At 63.4% G+C, this 18,747-nt stretch overlaps 1 protein-coding gene across 3 annotated transcripts in view; it reads left to right on the top strand.

Annotated features, from left to right (window-relative positions):
• The first annotated feature begins 839 nt into the window (after positions 1 to 839).
• Positions 840 to 18,747, top strand: part of TSC22D3 (TSC22 domain family member 3) — a 120,547-nt gene continuing 102,639 nt past the window's right edge. Inside the window, exons 1-3 of one of the 3 annotated variants that reach the window (XR_009727776.1) lie at positions 840 to 1,195; positions 14,198 to 14,249; positions 14,802 to 15,251. Coding sequence is in view for 2 of the 3 variants with exons in the window: in XM_061368990.1 (XP_061224974.1) it covers positions 873 to 1,195; positions 14,198 to 14,249; positions 14,802 to 15,047 (621 nt within the window). In the remaining variant the exon portion in view is untranslated. Of the gene's footprint in view, positions 1,196 to 13,819; positions 14,006 to 14,197; positions 14,250 to 14,801; positions 15,854 to 18,747 lie in introns of those variants that run through there. The other 2 variants (XM_061368990.1, XM_061368991.1) reach the window with 2 other exon arrangements.

Raw genomic sequence — 18,747 nt, 5'->3', positions numbered from 1 at the left:
ACTTCAGACCCACTGCTGTCCCCTCACTGCACAGCTCACTGGTGGGAGGGATGCTCCCAGTGGGATGCAGGAGTGCCAGGGAGCCACATGCCCCCCCCCCCGCAGAAACTCCCTTTCTCCCTTGTGTACCCCCAGCACCCTGCAGCCAAATCCAAACATCTCCCCCTGCTTGGTCACGTTCCACCTCTGCCTTTTCCCGCTATGGGTCAGTCAGCTCCCGGCCATGCTCCCAGGACCCCCCCCCCCCCCCCCACTGTTTAACCATCCTGGGGTGGAAAGGATGAAGAAAGGAGGAAGAAGAGCCTTGCCCTTTTCCCTCTTTTCCCTCTCTGCTCCCGAATCGCTCAGGCTCTCGATGCCCAAGCAGAACCCCGGGGGGGGGCCGGGGATGGGCTCCAGCCCCCCTGAGTCCCTTCTCTCTCTTCCCAGGCTGCTCAGAGCAGGGCTGGGGGTCCCTGACACCCCCTGCACCCTCTGACACCCCCTCCCGGGCCACGCCGCTCCGTCTCCAAACCCAAGGCCCCGCTGCCGGCTCCGGGCTGCCGAAGGGCACCAGGAGCGGCGGGGACCCCCGCGTGGGGCAGGGGGTGCTGCCGGAGCAGGACCGCTGAGCGCGGCGGGTCCCGCCGGGGCGGGCACCGGGCGGGGCGGGCCGGGGGGCGGGGCCGGGGCGGTCGGCGGGGCCGGGCAGGGCCGGGCCGGGCCGGGCCGGGCCGTGCGGCGCTCGGTAGCCGGGCGCGTCCTGCCGCCGCTCGCCCTCCGGGAGCGGCCCCGGGAGCAGCTCCGGCTGCGCCGCCGCGGCTCGGCTCGACTCGGCTCGGCTCGGCTCGGCTCGGCTCGGCTCGGCTCGGCTCGGCTCGGGGGGACCCGGGATGTCCTCGTCGCCCGCGGAGGAGTGCCGGTCGCCCGTGGGGCTGGACTGCTGCAGCTGCTGCCTGGACCTGGCCAACCGCAGTGGGCTGGAGGAGGCGGCTGGCGGCGAGAACAACAACCTGGGCAGCCCCACGGTCAGCAGCTTCCGGCAGCTGCAGGAGCAGCTGGTCCGCAAGAACCTCAACACCGACAAGCTGAGCTCCATCATGCGCCAGGACTCGCTGGAGCCCGTCGTGCGGGACCCCTGCTACCTCTTCAACCAGGGCATCTGCAACAGGAACATCGACCAGACCCTGCTCTCCATCCTGCTGCTCTTCCACAGGTGAGTGTCGCCGTGTCACCGTGTCACCGACGGGCTGCCCCCTGTAGTCGGAGCAGGGCTGGCATCGTGGGGTGAGGCGAGGGGCTGGCAGGGTCAAGGGGACCCCTATGACCTGACACTGGGGTTGGGGCACGGCAGCGTTGGGGGATCCCAGGGTGGGAGAAGCACGAGCGGGCTCGTGGTGGTGCGGGGCGGTCCATCCGCCGTGGGTGGTGCCAGCCCCCGGGTGCAGGTCCGGGTGGTTCTGCCCCGTGACAGCAGCGGTGCTGCCTCTCGGTGCCCTGCTCTGTCCCAGTCGCGGCAGTGACAACAGCTTCCTGCTGCGCATCTTGGTCCCTGGACTCTGTATTCATCCCTCTGGCTGCATCTTGTCCGCACAGACGTTGCCTGCAGGGTCATGGACAGCATACAGGGTCAAACAAGAACTGTCCTCTTGGTCCTGCTAGGAGAGGGGCAGCTCGTTCCTTGGGAAGCAGTTATGCTGCCTCGAAAGCCACCTTTAGAGTTAGTGAGAAACTGGGTAGAGAGCACGAGAGCCCTGCTGATACGTCCTGCTCTTTCAGCAGCTTCCCTGTCTCCAGAGTACATTGACTGAAGACAGGTCTGGCCTGGGTGCTATTTCCCACCCCTGGAAAGCAACTCTGCTCTTGACAGAGCAGACCCTGCTTAGGTCAGAGCAGGCTTCTGTGGGACGGGACTGCGAGTGCTCGGGCATTGGGACATACTTGGGACTGGCCTCATCCAGCCCAGGAAGCTGGGCTTTACCCTGGCAGGGCTGGGAAGGCAGGAGCACAGGGTCCCTCACTGCTCCCCAGTGCCCAGCACCCTGGAGGGCTGATTGAACGATGGGGAGCAGCGAGGTGGAGGCCCAGGGCTACACACCTCAGCCTTGGATTGCCAAGCTGGACCTGGGGGGCCGCAGGGAGCTGCAGCGTGGCAGCACCAGCACTGTGGAGCTTCGGGAGGTGGGACACATCCTGTCTCCCACGGCAGAGGAGATGCGTGGCCACCAGTGTGTATGTGCCTGGCTGAGCAGGCAGCGGCTCTGGGCCTCATTCCTCGTGGTGTGGCCACATGCAAGCGCGTGCACGGCAGCACCTGCATGTCTGCTGACACCCACCACCCTCCCCGCATGCACATGCACTCACAGGTGTGTTCCTGAGCTGTGCATGCGTGTGCAAGCACCCACGTGGGGCAGTGAGGGTCTCACATGGGGCCACCCCATGCATGCCTCCCACTGCGGCTCCTCAGAGACGCTGCTCCTGCACTTGCATAACTCGAGCTGCGGCTCAGGTGGGAAAGGAGGAGCCAGGACACTCGCCAAGGCCCTGAACCCACCCAGCGGGGAGGGAAGCGGAGCCCGAGGTTTCCCATTGCTGCGGGAGGCTGCGGGTGTTTGGTGTCAGGGTGGGGAGGGGAAGTGAGACTCTGTCCCCATCACGCGCTGGAGTGGGAGCCAGTGCCCAGGCTGCTCACTGGGAAGGTGGTGACAGTGCCACAGTGGTGATGGGGCCACTGGTCATGGGTTGCTGCTTTGGAACTCACCCCTGCTGGAGCAGGACCCCTGATGCTCCTGACAAGCATTGGGCCGGTGGCTGAGGTCAGGAGCACACAGAGGTGCCAGGGATCAGGGTTTCTCCCCTCAGTGCTCCTCACTGCCATGCCCAAGCCCATCCTCCATACCCCAGTGTGTGCTGTGTTCTGAGATGCTTTGGCATTCCCTGTTATGACAGCCATGACCGGTGCCCTCACTGCAGTGGCACAGCCCTGACAGGGGTGCCCACACCTCCATGTGCTGTTGTTTTGCTCCAGCCTGAACTTTCTCCCCCTGGGGAGCGAGCCAAGACACCCAAGATGTGATAGCATGCAAACAGAGGATTGTGGGTGCCAGAGGAACACCCCGATAACAGGCCCGATAAGGTCACCCTTGCTGCTGGCACTGGGGAACCCAAGCAGATTTGTGCCCTTTGTTATAGCTGGTGTGCTCTGACACCGGTACAGGAGGAGGTTGTGTGGATGCACACGCTCACGCATGGCACAGGGGGATCAAGCAGCTGCATGTGGAGTCCGAGCCTGGCTCTGAGGCTGCTGGAGACAGTTCAGCCCATGCTGCACGCAGCCCTCAGCTCTGTAGGGCAGGGTCAGACCTGTGCTGGGATACTGGATGACCTACACTGAGCATTTCCAGCCTGGCTCTGTTATTTTCCCCTGGCCAGGTGGCTCTCCGTGCTATTTGCTAGAGGCAGGGATGCTGTGAGGGATGCACAGGGTAGGATGCTCCAGAGCAATTCCTACAGGACTGGTGCTGCTTCAAGAAGCCCTTCTGCTCAGGGTATGCCTGGGAGGGACCCTGTTCAGGAAGGGCTTCTCCCCTCTTTGCCCTCAGGTGGGCATCGTGAACTGCTCTCCAGGGTGACCTCAGCAGTGCAAAGGGGCCAAGCTTGTGTGGAAACACCAGGTGTGAGGAGGGCAGCTACCACCGTGCTGGGCTGGGCAATGCATCTCCTCCTGTGAACACCAGTGTTGGGGGCAGGTCTGCCACAGCATTACCCTGAGGTTGCTCATCTGCGACCCAGCCATGAGCCCACCTGAACATGGGATGGGGAGAGCAGCCCCATGGCACCTTCCGGTGGCCAGGGGGCCGAGGGGAGCCAGTGGTGTGGGATTGGGTACAGGAACTGTGCTGCGGGGGGAGCAGCATCCTCCCAGTGCGTGCTGGTGTGTGATTCAGGCAGGGCCCCGCCTGGCTCTGGGGTGGGGACAGGAGATATGCACCAACCTGCTTGCCCACATGGTCCAATCCGTGCCAGCTCTCCTGCCCAGCCCCTCCTCAGTAAAACAGAGCAGCAGCCTGGCCAGCCTATGCCTCCAGGCGCCAAGGGGACACCCCTGCCCCTCTTCAGGTGCTGCAGGACCTGCTGCTCCCCCAGTGTGGGCAATGGTCTGAGCCATCAAAGATGCTGGGGGCCACCTTCCCCGGGTCCTGGGCAAGCGAAGGGCATCGCAGGCAGGCAGGGGAGCACTGTGCTGTACTGGGAGGCCGGGGAAGGATAAATCAGGGCAGGAGGAACTGGGCAGCACAAGGTCCCACCACAAGGTCAGGCTGGCGGTAAGAGCCACCCGGGCAGCGGTGACAGGGTGGCATTTGTGGCATGGCACCATCTGTTCCCGTCGGTGGGGTGTCACTTTGCAGCAGTGATGCAGGAGCTGGAGCCAGGCTGCAAAGGGCATCGCAGGGTGGGGGCCAGGAGCACATTCCTGCCTGCCGAGTGGGCTGGAGCAACAAGGAGGCATTGACGGGAGTGGGGCCGCAGGAGCACGCGTGAGCGTGAGAGAGACGGGGGAGAGAGCGCAGGGCTGGAGGGGGCTGGGAGCAAGGCTTTCCCGTCCCCTCAGCACCGTGGCACCTGTGCCCTGCTCTGCTGTTGTGGGACCCGGCTGCACGAGGCCTGACCCGTGTCCCTGCGTGGTTTGCTGAGCCCTGCAGAGCGCTGAGATGCCAGAGCGTTGGCTCAAGCAGCAGCAGTACCCGGTGCTCCAGGGAGTGGCTGACCTTGGCATGCCCAGAGCCTCCCACAGCCGCTCTGCTGTGCCCACCATGGTCTCCATCAAGGGATCCTGCCAGCCCAGGCCTCCTCCCTGTGGCCCAGCAGCCTGTGCAGTGATGGCCTCGCAGGGCTGCTGCCGGAAAAGCCCAGCAGCACTGGGCTGGGCTGCAGGACCCTGTGCTCAGCAGGGCTGGCAGCAGTGTGCACCACACAGTGCACCGTGCGGTATGCACCATGCACCCTGCGGCATGCACCAGGAACCATGCACCAGGCACCGCGCGACATGCACCAGGCACTGTGTGACATGCACCAGGTGCCATGCGGCATGCACCATGCACTGTGCGACATGCACCAGGAACCATGCACCAGGCACCGTGCGGCATGCACCATGCACTGTGCGACATGCACCAGGAACCATGCACCAGGCACCGCGCGACATGCACCATGCACCCTGCGGCATGCACCAGGCACCGTGCGGCATGCACCAGGCACCGTGCGACATGCACCAGGCACCGTGCGGCATGCACCAGGCACCGTGCGGCATGCACCAGGCACTGTGCACCATGCACCGTGCACTGTGTGGCATGCACCAGGCACTGTGCACCATGCACCGTGCACTGTGTGGCATGCACCATGCACTGTGCTGCATACACCATGCACCGTGCGACATGCACCAGGCACCGTGCAGCATGCTCCAGGCACCGTGCGGCATGCGCCAGGTACTGTGCACCATGAACTGTGCGGCATGCACCATGCACCGTGCACCATGCACCGTGCGGCATGCACCAGGCACCGTGCCTGACCCTGCCTGCTCCTGTGAGACCGGCTCCCTCCAGCAAGGAGGTTCCCCAGTGTGCCCCAGTGTGCAGGAGAGCCCCACTCAGCCCCCCCAGCCCCACAGGATGAAGTCATTTGCCCCTGGCCACACACAAGGTTATGGCCCAGGGGGCCTGGCAGAGCTGAGCTGGAGTCTGGTGATGCCAACAGCAGCTGCACAGAAACCTGTCCTCGGGCTCCTGCGAGTGCTTGGGCACTGCCAGGACATGTGTGCGGCTCCGAGCAGACGGGGGTAGGCTCCCCAAGGACAGCCAGGGACGGGGAATGCTGGCCAGGGTTTATTTCAAGCTTTGAACTTTCAGTGTGTTAGAGGCTGGAGCTGGAGTGGGCTGCAGGGGTCCAGCACCACAGGACCACAGAACGGTCTCGGGATCTTAAAGATAATGATGTTCCAGTCCCCTGGCACAGGCCTGATGGTGCTGAGGCCAGTGCTGCTGAGCTCAGCTGGGAGCTGGGGCTGGGGCTGGGGCTGGCCTGTGGGAAAGCCTCTTACAGTCCAGGTGGCATCTCAGCTCCCACTGGGCACACAGCACAGGCATGGATGCCGTGGGCAGTGCCTCTGAGGGCACCCTGTGCCCCTGGAGTGCTCCTTGCCCCAGCCACCTCCCAGCACAGAGTGGGTTAAACCCGACTCCATGTTCAGGCAGAAGACCTGGGTGGGATGGAGGGTTCAGGGCATGCATTGGCACAGCCAGGGGATGCGTGTGTATGGGTGTAGGGGCAGATCCTGCCATTGAGAAGTGACTGAGACCCCGTTTGAAGAGGGCAAAGGGTCCTCTGAGGTGTTTGCTGTAGGGCAAGGGCTGGAGAAGTGTTCAAGTCTGCAACCTGTCCCAGAGCCATGCTTTACCCATGAGCTCTGAGTTATATTTATCCAGGTGCCACGCATTGCTGGCTTCGGGACAGGAGTTTGTCATCCTGTGTTCTTGGAGTTGCATAGTTATATATATATGTATATATATGAATATGTTTGAGGGACTTCTGCTGCAGAACAACTCTGGGGGCAGAGCAGAAGCCCTGGGGCTGTCCCTGATGCCCCAGGCCCAGGTGGGGTCCAGCCCTTCTGCCTGGATGGGCAGGACAGGACATTCCCATGACCTTGAGTGAAACCATCCCAGTGATTCCCTGTGGTGTGGAGCAGGAGAGCTCTGGCTGCTTCGGAGGCAGGGGACAGGCTCAGGCTGTCCGCAGGGGTTGGCACAAGCCAAGGGCAGCCAAGGGCAGGTACCCGAGGCACGGCAGCACCGCAGGTACATCCCCACCAGCAGCTGGGTGTCTTTGGCGTTGTTATTGTTCAGAGATGCCGGCGAGGTAACGCAGCGTCCCGGCTCCAAGTGCCCGGGATTCCTCGCAAAGGCCAGCGCGGTGTTAACGCGGCTGCCAGGAGCTGTCCCTGCCTGACCTCCCGGCGGCTGCTCCCGGCACGGAGCGGCTTCAGGCTCGCTCCTCACCCCCCCCGCCTTGTGTCTGCCCACAGGGGACGGTGAAGGATTTGGGGGTTTCCTTGGGCGTGGATTAGTCTGGGTTGGGAGAGGCTGCGCGGATCCCGATGAGCTCCTCTCGCAGCTCCCAGTCTCTGTCCTTGCGCTATACAAGGAGCCGCGTTCCCTTCCCATGGGCGAGCTGCAGGGCAGGAGCTGCTGCTGCCGAGGCTGCCGAACACACACGCCCGTCTCCAGCGCGGGCTGGGATTTATCTCGGCAGATGCCTTGGGGTTCCTCAGCCAGGCTGGGGATCTCCAGGGAAGCTGGTGCTGCACCAGCTAGCAGCTTGGGGGGCAGAGCCAGGGCTGTGCCCCCTGCACACCCCAAGCTACAAGGTTCTGGGGCACCGACGTGCTGTCAGGGGGAGGGGGGGGGTCCCTTCAGCATCACAGTCACATCCACTCTGACCCCAGTTCCCTGAAACTGGACCAGGGAAAGCCAAGACCTGCGAATGATCCAGCTGGGACTGCCCAAGATGATACAGCGCAGGGCAAAACGAGGACAGGACAGGTCTGAAGTTCACAGCCTGGGCTGTCAGGAGCCCTGCGGGGCAGGGCATGGCCAGCCGAGGGAGGTGATAGCATGGGGTTCATCTATGGGGCTCCACCCCACGGGGTGTGAGAGGCAGCTTTGCTGACAGATTTGTGCTGAGAGCTGTGCTGAAGGCTCAACCCTCAAGTCCCCGCAGCCGCGAACCCCTGACTGTGCCGGCCACGGTGCGAGTGGTTGTGCCATGGGGTTTGCTGGGCTGTGCTGTAGTGACACGGTGTGGCTGGGGGACCCTGCACCGGCAGCACTGGGGTGCCCGGGTTTGCTGAGCTGGGCAGGCAGCAGCCTGGGGCTGGTGTCACCAGCAGGCGAGGCGGGAGGTTGGGCTGCGTGGTCCAGTGCTGGAAATAGCCAGGTCAGCTTCTTCCTCTTCCCTCCCAGCCCAGCACGCCAGGGAAGCTGAGGCCTTGGTGTCTTCCTACACACAGCATCGTGGGGAGGGCTGTGACCCGAGTCAGAGCATCTCTGCCGTCCCCTCCCCATGCTGCTGCTGGGGGGCAGCTCACACTGAGAGGTGGGGGCACAGGAGGAAGAAGAGGGGAGCTGTGGAGAGAGCAAAGCTACAGCTCCCAGCAGGCTGGGGGTGCACTCGCTCGCCAGAAAACCAGAACTGGGAGTACAGCCAAGCACCTTTATCAGAGGAAGCAGCCCAGCAGCTGGACACGGAGCGTGCCAGGGCTCCGTCCTCCTCCCGCCCTGCAGGACGGAGGAGCCCCCGGCACTCCCTGCCCGGCCGTGCTGCCCGCAGCAGCTTGCTCTGCCCGGTGTGCTCAGGATCATGCGGGCTCCCCGTCAGCCCGGCCACTGCAAACCCTCCCCAGGCTTCCCCAGCGCCGCAAACGTGGCTGCCCCCTCCATCCCTCCCCGTTGCTCTGTTGTCCCCCGGGACTGGCTCTGGGGAGGCCGGCAGCACTGGCTCTGCTTGTGCGCCTGCCTGGGCACTTACAGATGTACCCAGAGGGTTTTCCCTCTGCTCTGGAGCCGCATGTGCCCTGGCTTGTTGGACTTATGAGCCCTCCAAGGCTCCGGTGGGCATGAACCAGGCCCCTGTGTCCCAGGGCTCCCGGTTGCTCAGCTGCCGGCTGAGCACAGTTTGGGATGCTGGGCAGGGGTTGCCAAGGTGACACAGCTACCTGCTTGCCTGTGGGCAGCCCAGGCACCTCTGCCCAGCACCAGGACAGTGCTGCAGGGCAAGGCTGGGAGTGCCGGAGCTCCACAAACCTCAGCCCTTCTCACTGTGGGCTCCAAGCCCCAGCCATCACCCATGTGCCCGGCCACCCCTCGGGCAGGTCCTGCAGGGCTTGGCTGGCCCTAGCACTGGCATCCCATCCTCTTGGCCTGCACAGCCACAGCTGCAGGCCTTCAGGCTGTGAAGGCAAAGTTTTCTTAGCTGCGTGTTTGCAAGCAGTGGCTTTTCCTCTCCCTTCTGCTGTGACCCTGGGAGCTGCAGAGCTGGCTCTGTGGAGCAGCCTGGGCAGCTTTGGCTCCACGCCTTCCCTGTGCTGCTCTCCAGCATCTCTGGGGCCAGGCAATAAACATTTCCCACGCCTCGGACCCTCTGAAGGGCCTTCCTCCCATTGAGTTGAGTCCTTGGGAGCCAGCAAGCCAGGAACGCTGCCACGGAGCAGAGCGAGTGGCCAGGAGCAGGGGGAGAGGCTGAGGGGCCAGCACGGCTCCTGCAGCCACTGTTCCAGCTGCTACGAGCATGGAGGAAGCGAAGGCATCCTTTAGTGTGTGGCTCCGCAGTGCCTGGTGCAGGTTCAGTTCATGGCACTCAGCGCCTCATCCCTGGGGCTGTGGGGATGTGCCCCTGACCCACAGCACAGGGCTGATGTGGGGTGCCAGGGGGTGAGAGGTGATCCCATCCCTTGTCATCCTGTGCTCCAGCCAGGCTCAGCTCTGCCCCCCAAGTCCTGTTGCAGGGGAGGGGTTATTGCTAAACATCACCCAGCCACTGGGGCTGGATCCCCCGGGCGGGGGCACAGCCTGTGTGTGGCTGAGGTGTTGGTACAACAGCTTTGGGGTATCCTGCAGGGCCATTGCTGGGGTGACACTCGTTGTTCACCAGTGCCAGCAGCTCTCCAGCTGCTCAATGACAGCCACGGGGTTTTTCCCCCAGAGAGTGCAACAATTGGTGTCACAATTACACCCTGTCACGGCTGCTCTTATTGTTCCCAAAATAACCATAGGCACGAGCCTGATGAACCTCCCGTAGCTGAACATGCAAGGCAAGAGCTGCTGTGCTGCTGCCCCAGGGATGGAGCTCTCACCACTGGCCCCTCCGGCTCAGCCCACTCCAAGGCACCCATCACTACGTCTGCTGGTGCCATAGAGAGCAAGTCCATGGCCCCCTGTGCTTCAGGAAGAGCGAGGGAGGGCATTGCTCACTCTGCCCTGCTGCTGCCAGACCTGGAGGAGCAGGAGTGGGACGGTGGGAGAGGAAGTGGCCACCAGCATCCCCACTGGAGTGGGGCCAGCAGCCCAGCACAGGCGGCTGCTGAGGCCACAGGGGGCTGGGAAAGGGCTCCTCCACCGCTAAGCACCCAGCTGGAGCCCCTGCAGGACTCCGCTGCTGTGGGAGGTGTTTGGACAGCCCACAGGGCTCCAAGCGCATCCCTGGGGCATGCCGAGCAAGAGAGCAGGGTGCAGCGGAGAGCTGTGAGCTGCTGCTCCCACCCTGGGGCTGCAGTGGGGCTGCCCCATGGGCTCAGAGTGCACAAGGGCAGAGCTGAGGTGCTCCTGCAGAGCAGCGCTGAGACCATGTGTGCACACGCAGGTGTGCTTGGCTGTCAGTCTGACATGGGGGGGGGTATCTGCAGGGCATGTGCAGGATGCACCGGTGTGCATGCAGGAGTGGGGGTTGTAGGGTGCGTGCATGCACAAGTGCGTGTGAGTGCAGGCAGGGGGTGCATCTGTGTGTAGGGAGCATGCCCATACGGGCTAGAGAACACACATGTGCATGGTGTGGGTGTGCCTGTGTTTACAGGGTGTGCACGTGCATGTGCATGTGCATGCAGGACCTGCCTCTGTGCGTGTGTGTGTGCTGGCTGCAAGATGTGCCTGTGCTCGTGGGCACCCAGCGGCAGTGTCTGCAGCAGGAGCCATGAACCCAGAGTGGGTGCCAGGACGAGGGGTTGCAGGGGGTGGTCTGGGATCCCCTGTGCCCAGCATTGCTGCTCCTGCCTGGGGACTCCCTGGTAATCAAGTACTGGGAAGGGAACGCAGAGCCCCCTGAATGTGCGTCCCTACAAAGTGCCCCTCCGCCGGGGTCTCACGTGGAAGGGCAGCATCCTTCCCAGCCTCAATGCAGGGAGCCCGCGGCCCCAGCAGCGATGGCCGTGGCCAGGGCTGTGCAGGGCTGGGAAACACCCCAGGAGAGCGGTGGGGAGGCGGCCGCTTGCTCCTGTTTGTTTTTGCAGTAGTCCCAGATCCCTGGGAAAAGTGTTGGAGCTGGCACTGCTGCAGCGGGTTCCTCCTGGAGCACAGAGCTCTCGCTCCAGCAGCCGTGGAAATCACCAGCTTCTCTCCAGCCCTCAGTGCTGCAGCACTGTGTCAGGCAGGGCCTGGGAACCCAGAGCCACGGGGCCAGAGCCACCAGCCAGGCACCAGTCTGTCCATCCTGGAGCCCCTGGGCACTGGCACTAAGAGGAGTTTTCCTTTGGGAAAAGGGCTGGAGCAGGACTGGGGATGCAATAGTACAGCTGGTGGGGAAACTGAGGCACAGCTGCCAGAGCTAGGGGCAGACTGGGGTCTGGCCACCTCTGCAAGAGACAGAAGGTGGCACAACCGGTGACGTGCCAACTGTGGAAGAGAAAATGCGTCCCCTTTTATCCCCTGCCCTCAGTGCAGTGAGACGGGCATCATCCCTGAGCCCCAACAGGCAACTGAGCCACCGACCCCCCCCGGGCTGGGTGGCCTGGGCTCATCCTAGCCGCGAGGACAGAGCCATGACCCATGTCACGGGGGCTGTCATCCTGGCCACCGCCTGCCACCCCGGCTTTGGCGCACAGAGAGCGGCTTTATGTGCCCGTGGAGGGGGCGGCCCCCGCTCTCCGCTCGGACCCACGGCTCGGGGTGGCACGTCGGGCCCTGAAAGAGCCAATTGAGCACGGCTGAGGTCATGCAGCCCTGTTTACCCCGTGCCCGTGGCCGCGGGATGTGGCCGGCACCCGTCCGTCCCTGCCACCAGCGGCACTGCCGCAGCGCTGCCGGAGAGCAGAGGGGCCGGAGCCGCGTCGCAGGGCCCGGCATGGCCTTCCAGCCGCCGTATTCCCCGAGCCTCTTCAGGAGGAGGGACTGGTGAGTGTGGCCTGGCCGCGGGCAGGGGGGGACACGCACCAGCCCCGGGGCTAGGGGCAAAAGCCCGCTCTCTGCCATGCATGGGCCAGGCTGGTCCTGGCACACGGGATGTGCATCACCCCCTGCAGACAGGGGGATGAGTGAGTCCCACGCTTCTCCCTGCGGAGAAACAGCCATCCCATGGGCAGTGTCCCCACCAAAGAGGAGAAGATGCTTTCTCGCATCCCCACATCAAACCGGTGTGTCTTGAGGCACCCACACATGCCCAGCTTGTGGTTCATGGGGAGCAGTGTCCCAGCCGGGGTGCCTGTGGCCTTCAACGCCCAAGGCACTGCAGTTTTCATCCTGCCGTGGGAAGCTGGGGTATGACTGCTGGAGAGCGAGCTGGAAGTGATGTGCTCTAAGCAGCAGCCATGCTGTGCTGTGCCTCAGTTTCCCTTTCTGAGGCTGAAATACTGCTCAGCCCCCCTTAGCCCTTTCCCTGAGAAAAGGGACTGGCAGCACCCCCACGCTGGGGCTCCTCAGGCCTCTCCCTGTCCTGCACCCACCAGCCAAGTGCTGGCCCCATCAGCACCCCCTGGATCAGGGGATTTGGGGTCCTCTGCAGCACCTCTGGGGCACATGTGCACTAGCGCTTCTGCGGATGCTGCACTGTGGTGTGGCCTCTCTTGGGGGGTCTGGTTCATCATCAGCCCCGCAGGGAAGGGGGGCAGCAGGTGACCCACCAGGTGCTGTTCAAAGTCCTGATGGGTCCAGGTCCGGCTGCAGGTCCAGCTCCAGATCCAGGTCCATAGGGCAGAGATAAGCCCCGGAGGTGGCGGCGGGGCAGGGGGGGCATCGCCCATGGTTGGCAGCGCCTCCCAGCTCCCCCTTTGCTGCCGGGGGTGCTTTTGGACGCCTGCCCCCTCCGTGCGTGCACAGGCACGGGCGCGGGTCCGGCGTGGTGCGGGGGGGGGCACCCGCTTGTGGCGCACACGCGTGTGCAACGCGCACGGCGGCCGCTCGGCGGCGCTGCCGGCCCTGGCCGCGAGTCCGCCCCCCTGCCGCGGGGGTTACGCAAGGGCGGGCGGGGTCGGGGTTGTTTTGCACTTCGGTTTGTTTTGAACCCCGTTTGTTTTGTACCCGGTTCGATTTGTACCCGGTTTGTTTTGAACCCGATTTGTTTTGTGCCCGGTTTGGTTTGTGCCCGGTTTGTTTTGAACCCGGTTTGGTTTGTACCCGGTTTGTTTTGTGCCCGGTTTGGTTTGTACCCGGTTTGTTTTGTACCCGGTTTGTTTTGTGCCCGGTTTGGTTTGTACCCGATTTGTTTTGTACCCGGTTTGTTTTGAACCCTGTTTGGTTTGTACCCGGTTCGATTTGCGCGGTGGGGCTGTGGTTCGCTCACTGGTTTCTTTTGCGCGCCCCTATTGTTTTCCCGCTCCCGTTTTCGCTTTGCAAGCCCGTGGCTGCCCCTCTCTCTTCTGCCACCCCCCCTGCGCTGCGGTGTGGGATCTGCGGGCCCGCGCACCCCACATTCAAAGTGTTTCCTCCTCTTCCCGTCCCCTAAGCAGACCCCCCCACGGGTGAACCCCTATCGCGGTTACTTGGGGAGCGCAGGAAGGTGGAGATGAGGCGTGCAGGGATTGGTGCCTTGGGGCGCCAGTACTCTGGTCGCAGCAAACAAGGGGAGCACGGACGCGAGGACACTATGCAGGGGGGGGTAATTTCTGCAGTGAGAGGCTGCCGTGCTGCGCTGGGGTGCAACGGGGAGGCACAGAGGCGCGGTAGCGGGGTGCGGGGTGCAGTACGGGGGTACAGGGTGTAGTAATGGAGCACAGGGTGCGGCGCCGGACGCGGCGCTGTGGGGCGCTAGGCGGGCCCATTGGCTCTGGCACCGCCCGACGGGGCGGACCCGGGGGATATAAGCGGAGCGGCGGGGCTGAGCCGCAGTGCGTCTGCTGTCTGCACTTCGTTTGGGGTCCTTCCGCAGCCATGAGCACCGGCATGTACCAGTCCCCCATGGAGGTGGCTGTCTATCAGCTCCACAACTTCTCCATCTCCTTTTTCTCCTCCCTGCTCGGGGGCGACGTGATCTCTGTGAAGCTCGATAACAGGTAGGGGCAGCCACGGTACCGGCCGTCGTATCGGTATCCCTCCCGCCGGAGATGGGGTGAATGGGGAGGGGAGGTGTCCACATGCATTGATTCCCCAATGAGGGAGAAGCGCCGGTGCGGTGTAGGCAGGGTGGGGGTGTCCCGGGAAGGGGGTTCTTTGCTGCTAACACTGTCCTCTTTGCTCTCTTCCAGCGCCTCCGGAGCCAGCGTGGTGGCCATCGATAACAAGATCGAGCAGGCAATGGTGAGCTGCAGTGCCCATCCTCCCCACCTTCCCCGGGCACTTTTGCCCGAGGGGACCCTCACTCCCGGGATGGGTGCTGGGGGCTCTGTCCGAAGGCGTTCCCCGCTCTGCGGGTGGATTCGCTCTCCAGAGGAGGGTCTTGGCTCCCCAGCCGCTTGCTGGGCAGAGCAGCTCCTTTGTCTGCCCTCGCGGCTGCTCCGCTTATTGGCTCCGGTAACGCCGCAGTGCGCAGGGAGCCGGGGGGGCCTGGGCAGGACCCTCAGGGCTGTGAGGGTACCCGAGCCGGGTCGCATTGGTGATAGGGAACTGCAGCCTGCCCGACCCCCGAGGGGTGCATCCTGAGGCAGTGAGACCTGGGAGACAGGGGACCTGAGGGATGCTGTGGATGCTGGCCACGGGGGGTTACACCAGAGTGCTGAGGATGCGGAGGGGGGGGACAGCCTTTGGGAAAAGCCTTTGCGGCCCTTGGCTAGTGGCAGAATGTGCGAAAGCCCAAGGGCATAGTGCTCAGGAGATCAGTGGATGATCATTCCCTCCAACGGCCATTTGCAGGATCTGGTTAAAAATCACCTGATGTATGCAGTGCGGGAGGAAGTGGAGGTCCTGAAAGAGCAAATTAAAGAACTGCTGGAGAAGAACTCCCAGCTGGAGCGTGAGAACAGCCTCCTGAAGACCCTGGCGAGCCCCGAGCAGCTGGAGAAGTTCCAGTCCCGGCTCCCCACCGAGGTCCTGTGCCCCGAGGATCAGAGCCCCGGAGCGGCTGCCCCAGCCCAGCACTCAGGGGGCTCTGCGGTGTAAGGTGGCTCTGTCCTTGGGGTGGGCAGAGCCACAGAACTCTTTCTACTTAATCTCCTGCCAAATTGATTCCACCTTCATCTCACACGAAGGACTGCCAGACCCCGGCACGGAGCCGTGTCCCCCCGGGTGACCCTGGCCGGCCGTTGGAGCCAGCAGCGCGTCCCGCACCGGGATGCTCCTCTGTGGGGAGACCCAACCACCGCCGTGTGCCAGGGCACATTGATGGGAACCTGGGCATCGCAACACCCCGGCAGTGCCAGGCGGCTGCTGGCAGGTGAATGGGAATGCAGGGATGGAAGGAGCGTGCGCCGCGTCCGTGCCTCTGCACCGTGCAGGGGGTGCTTCTGTCTGGCAAAGCCCGATGTTGGAGGAAGACCTTGTTCAGCGAGCAATGCAGGCTTGTCCCACCAGCCACCCTGAAGCGTGCTGGAACCCCGACCTGACCTGAGCAGTGCCAGTGGTGGCAGCTGCAGCGTAGTGCATGGCTGTACGCACATCAGTGTGGGGATTACAAGGAGAAAAGCTTGGTTATTAGTTCGGGCATCGTTTGTAGCTGTATCTCTGTATAAACACGTGCATGAGTGGTGCCCACAAGGCTGTGGGGTGCCCTGGGCCAGCCATGCCCACCTCTGCAGCTGGGGTGTTCCAGGCAGGACTGGATTCATGAGCAGCTGGAATGGGGTGGCCAGCACTGCAGGTGGAACAAAGGAGGGGATAGATTCACCCTCCCTGGCATCCACTGTGTTAGAGCCGTGCGGCAGCCCTGCGAGGATGCGGACTGTGGAGCAGAGCCACGACAGGGGCTGCACTCCGGGAGCTGGCCTCTGCTCCCCACCTTCCCTGGCCAGCCCCCTGGGAAGCGACGGGACGTCTCTCTTGACGTCACAAGTGGTAACACAGTTGTGTAAATCTAGGTAGAAATGGCAATAAACTTTACTTTTTATACAAATGTGCGCCCTAAGCTGTGTGTGTGTGGCCAGGAACGGGATAGCTTGGGGCACTGGGGCATGGGGCTTGCTGGGATGGGACTGGTGAGCACACTGCTGCAAACCTGCTGGGGGATCAGTCTCCTCTGGACAGCTCTGCTTCAGCCAAGATGGGCTTTTGGTGATGTGAGCAGGAGGTCCCTTCAAGGGGCTAGGTATGCAGTAGGGAAAGGAGCCCCGAGCCTAGAGGTCACTGTCCTTGGGTTCATGGCTGTGACCAGGGGTGTGAGCAGGGAGGAGGCTGCTCTCGGGCTGCACAGAGCCCTTTGCACACCCAGCTCTGCACATTCTCTGTGTTTTTGTTCTGCTGTTTCATTGATCTGTTCATGGAACATGGTGTGAGGGTCAGAGGATGTGTCAGCTGATAGAGCAGAGCTGAACAGGGGCTGGGGGTGCCCCAGTGCTCTCCTAAGGTACAGCCAGCCTTGGAGTCAACCCCAGGGGGCAGGTAGAAGAGGGGGAAAAAGGGACCCCTTCCATCTCTGGGGTGGTGTGTGGGTATGGTGTCTGGGTGAGCTCTTAAGGCTGCTGGGTGCCAGGAGGTCTGTGAGCAGAGCCCTGCTCTGGCAGGATGCTTTAAGCTGCAGTGTCTTCTGAGGCTTCATACTCTGGATGTGACTCCTGGGGCAGCTGGAGGTGTCCCCAGTGCAGTGAAGGGGCTGGAAGTGCCCCAGGCCTGGGGTAGCTGATGTGCCTTGCTCTGCTGGCAGTGCTGCTTTGCACTGCTGCTGCCCCGTGTTGCTGCTGCTGCTTCACCGTATGTCAGATCCCTGCCCTGATGTGGGTGGCTCAGCCCCCGCCCAGAGTGAGTCTGGGCAGCGCTGGGTGGTTGGAGCCCTGGAAACAGCACATAAACAGCAAAACACAAGCTGTGAGGCTCAAAACCGTTACCGTGTCTCTCCCCTCCCTGTCCTGCCTGCCCGGTGCTGGGACACAGCTGCAGCCTCGCACAGGCAGCTTGAGTGCAAATACTGTGTGTGGTTGCTTTCCCTGCTGCACTCTTGTGTGTACAAGCAGGTTCAGAGACCCCCATACCATGTACATGCACGTCCCTTGCACATGCAGGCACTGCAGCAAGCTGCAGGGGCACCCCCAGTGCTGCCAGTCCCAGGGTGGGACAGCCCCTCCAGGAGGGGCTGCTCCCCAGGGCAGGGGGGTGCCAGCTGTGTTTGCACTGCCCATTTCACTGCAGGGGATGTTTGGGGTGCTCCTGGGCTCCCAGCTCCTGGGGAGTTGTCTGTTCTCTGCCCATCCTTCTGCACTGGGGAAGGTCTGGGCTGCAGTGATGGCTCTGTGCCCTATCTGGCCTTGCTGCACCTCAAACACAGCTGCATTTGAGAGACTGGAGCCCTGTTTGCTGCGTTGTCTCATCCTCTGCTCCCTCCCAATGGCTCTGGGGTGCCCCGCAGTCCTTGCATGCCTTGTGCAGGGGGTGATGGCACCCAGCAGACCCTGCTCATCAGACCCAACCATCCCAAACCGCTTGCTCTGACTCAGCCTCCCTCCACAGCCTGCCCCTGGCGTGGTGTGACACTGTGCCAGCCAATGGCACCAGAAATGCCACCCTGCTGTGGGCACAGCCACTGCCAAGCTGCAGGGCTGAGCCCAGCCCCGGGGCTGTGCTGGAAGCTGCTCCTGGGGCAGGACTTGAACCCCTGGGCCCAGCACCCAGCACAGATGGGGTGCAGCAGCCATGGGAAAGGGGCTGCCCCCCATCCCTGGCATGCACAGAGCCTGCTCCCCAGCTACTGCTGCTTCTGGGGCTGTAGGAGGTCTTCTGACACCACTACAGTGCACAAAGGCACCCTGTATCCTTCCCAGACCCTCTGGTTATGGAAAAGGCTTGGAAACACCCTTCCCAGACCTCCCATTCTGTCTGTATGCCACGTCCCCCAGCCCCTGGAGGATGGGGTACATTGTGCAGCCCCCAAAGCGATTAGGGCCCATCTGTGCCCTGGCTCCGAGCTCCCTGGCTCTCTGCCTCCAGGGCCTGGGTTTGAGGGCGCTGAGGGCACCCCAGGTCCCCCACCAGCCTCCATCAGGAGGCAGAGCGCACGCAGCACCGGCGGAGCAGCCCCAGCTCCCCCTGCCCTGCTTGGCGGGGCCGTGCGGCGGGGCCGTGGGCATTGCGGGGTTAACGCTGTGCCGGTTGCGCTCCGAGGGCCAAGGGCCACAGCAGGAAGCTTCTAAGAAAGCGCTGGTTTGGAAAGAGCCCGAAGCGGCCGCGCAGGGCCGGGCTCCGGCGTGAGGCTGCCCGGCTCAGCCCCCCGGCTCCACATCGTACCCGGCACCCCCGACCTGCCCCGGCTGTGCAGATGGGGCGCTGGGAGGAGGATGATTGCGCACCCACACCTTCCCCTTGGACCAGGGCTCTTGTGGGGTGGGAATGGGCTGGGGGTGTGGGGAGGATGAGGATGAGTGAGGGATGGCGATGAGATGGGGATGGAAGGGGAAGGGGGCTGGGATGAAAACGCTTTCCCTCTTTCCGGTTTGGAGATCCACCCGGGGGTCAGGTGTATGTGGGGTGACTCCCCTCAGCCCTGCACGCTCCTGCTCTCTCCCACCGGGCTCCGCATTGCCAGAACCCATGTGGGAAGACAGCTGCAGCCAAAGGAGTCGGCCTTATGCAAGTGTTCCTGCTGCTCCTGAACGTTGTGTCCCAGCCCAGCCCAGCCCAGCCCCGCGGGAGCCTCCAGATGAACCAGTGGCTGGGA

This window comes from Neopsephotus bourkii, unplaced genomic scaffold (genome assembly GCF_033783945.1).
Source record: "Neopsephotus bourkii isolate Nb327-2 ecotype Australia unplaced genomic scaffold, CSIRO-AGI_Nbou_v1 NB_1468, whole genome shotgun sequence".
NCBI classification, from domain to species: Eukaryota; Metazoa; Chordata; class Aves; order Psittaciformes; family Psittacidae; genus Neopsephotus; species Neopsephotus bourkii.
The sequence above is the reverse complement of the archived record's forward strand: the minus strand, read 5'-3'. Positions and strand labels throughout refer to the sequence as shown.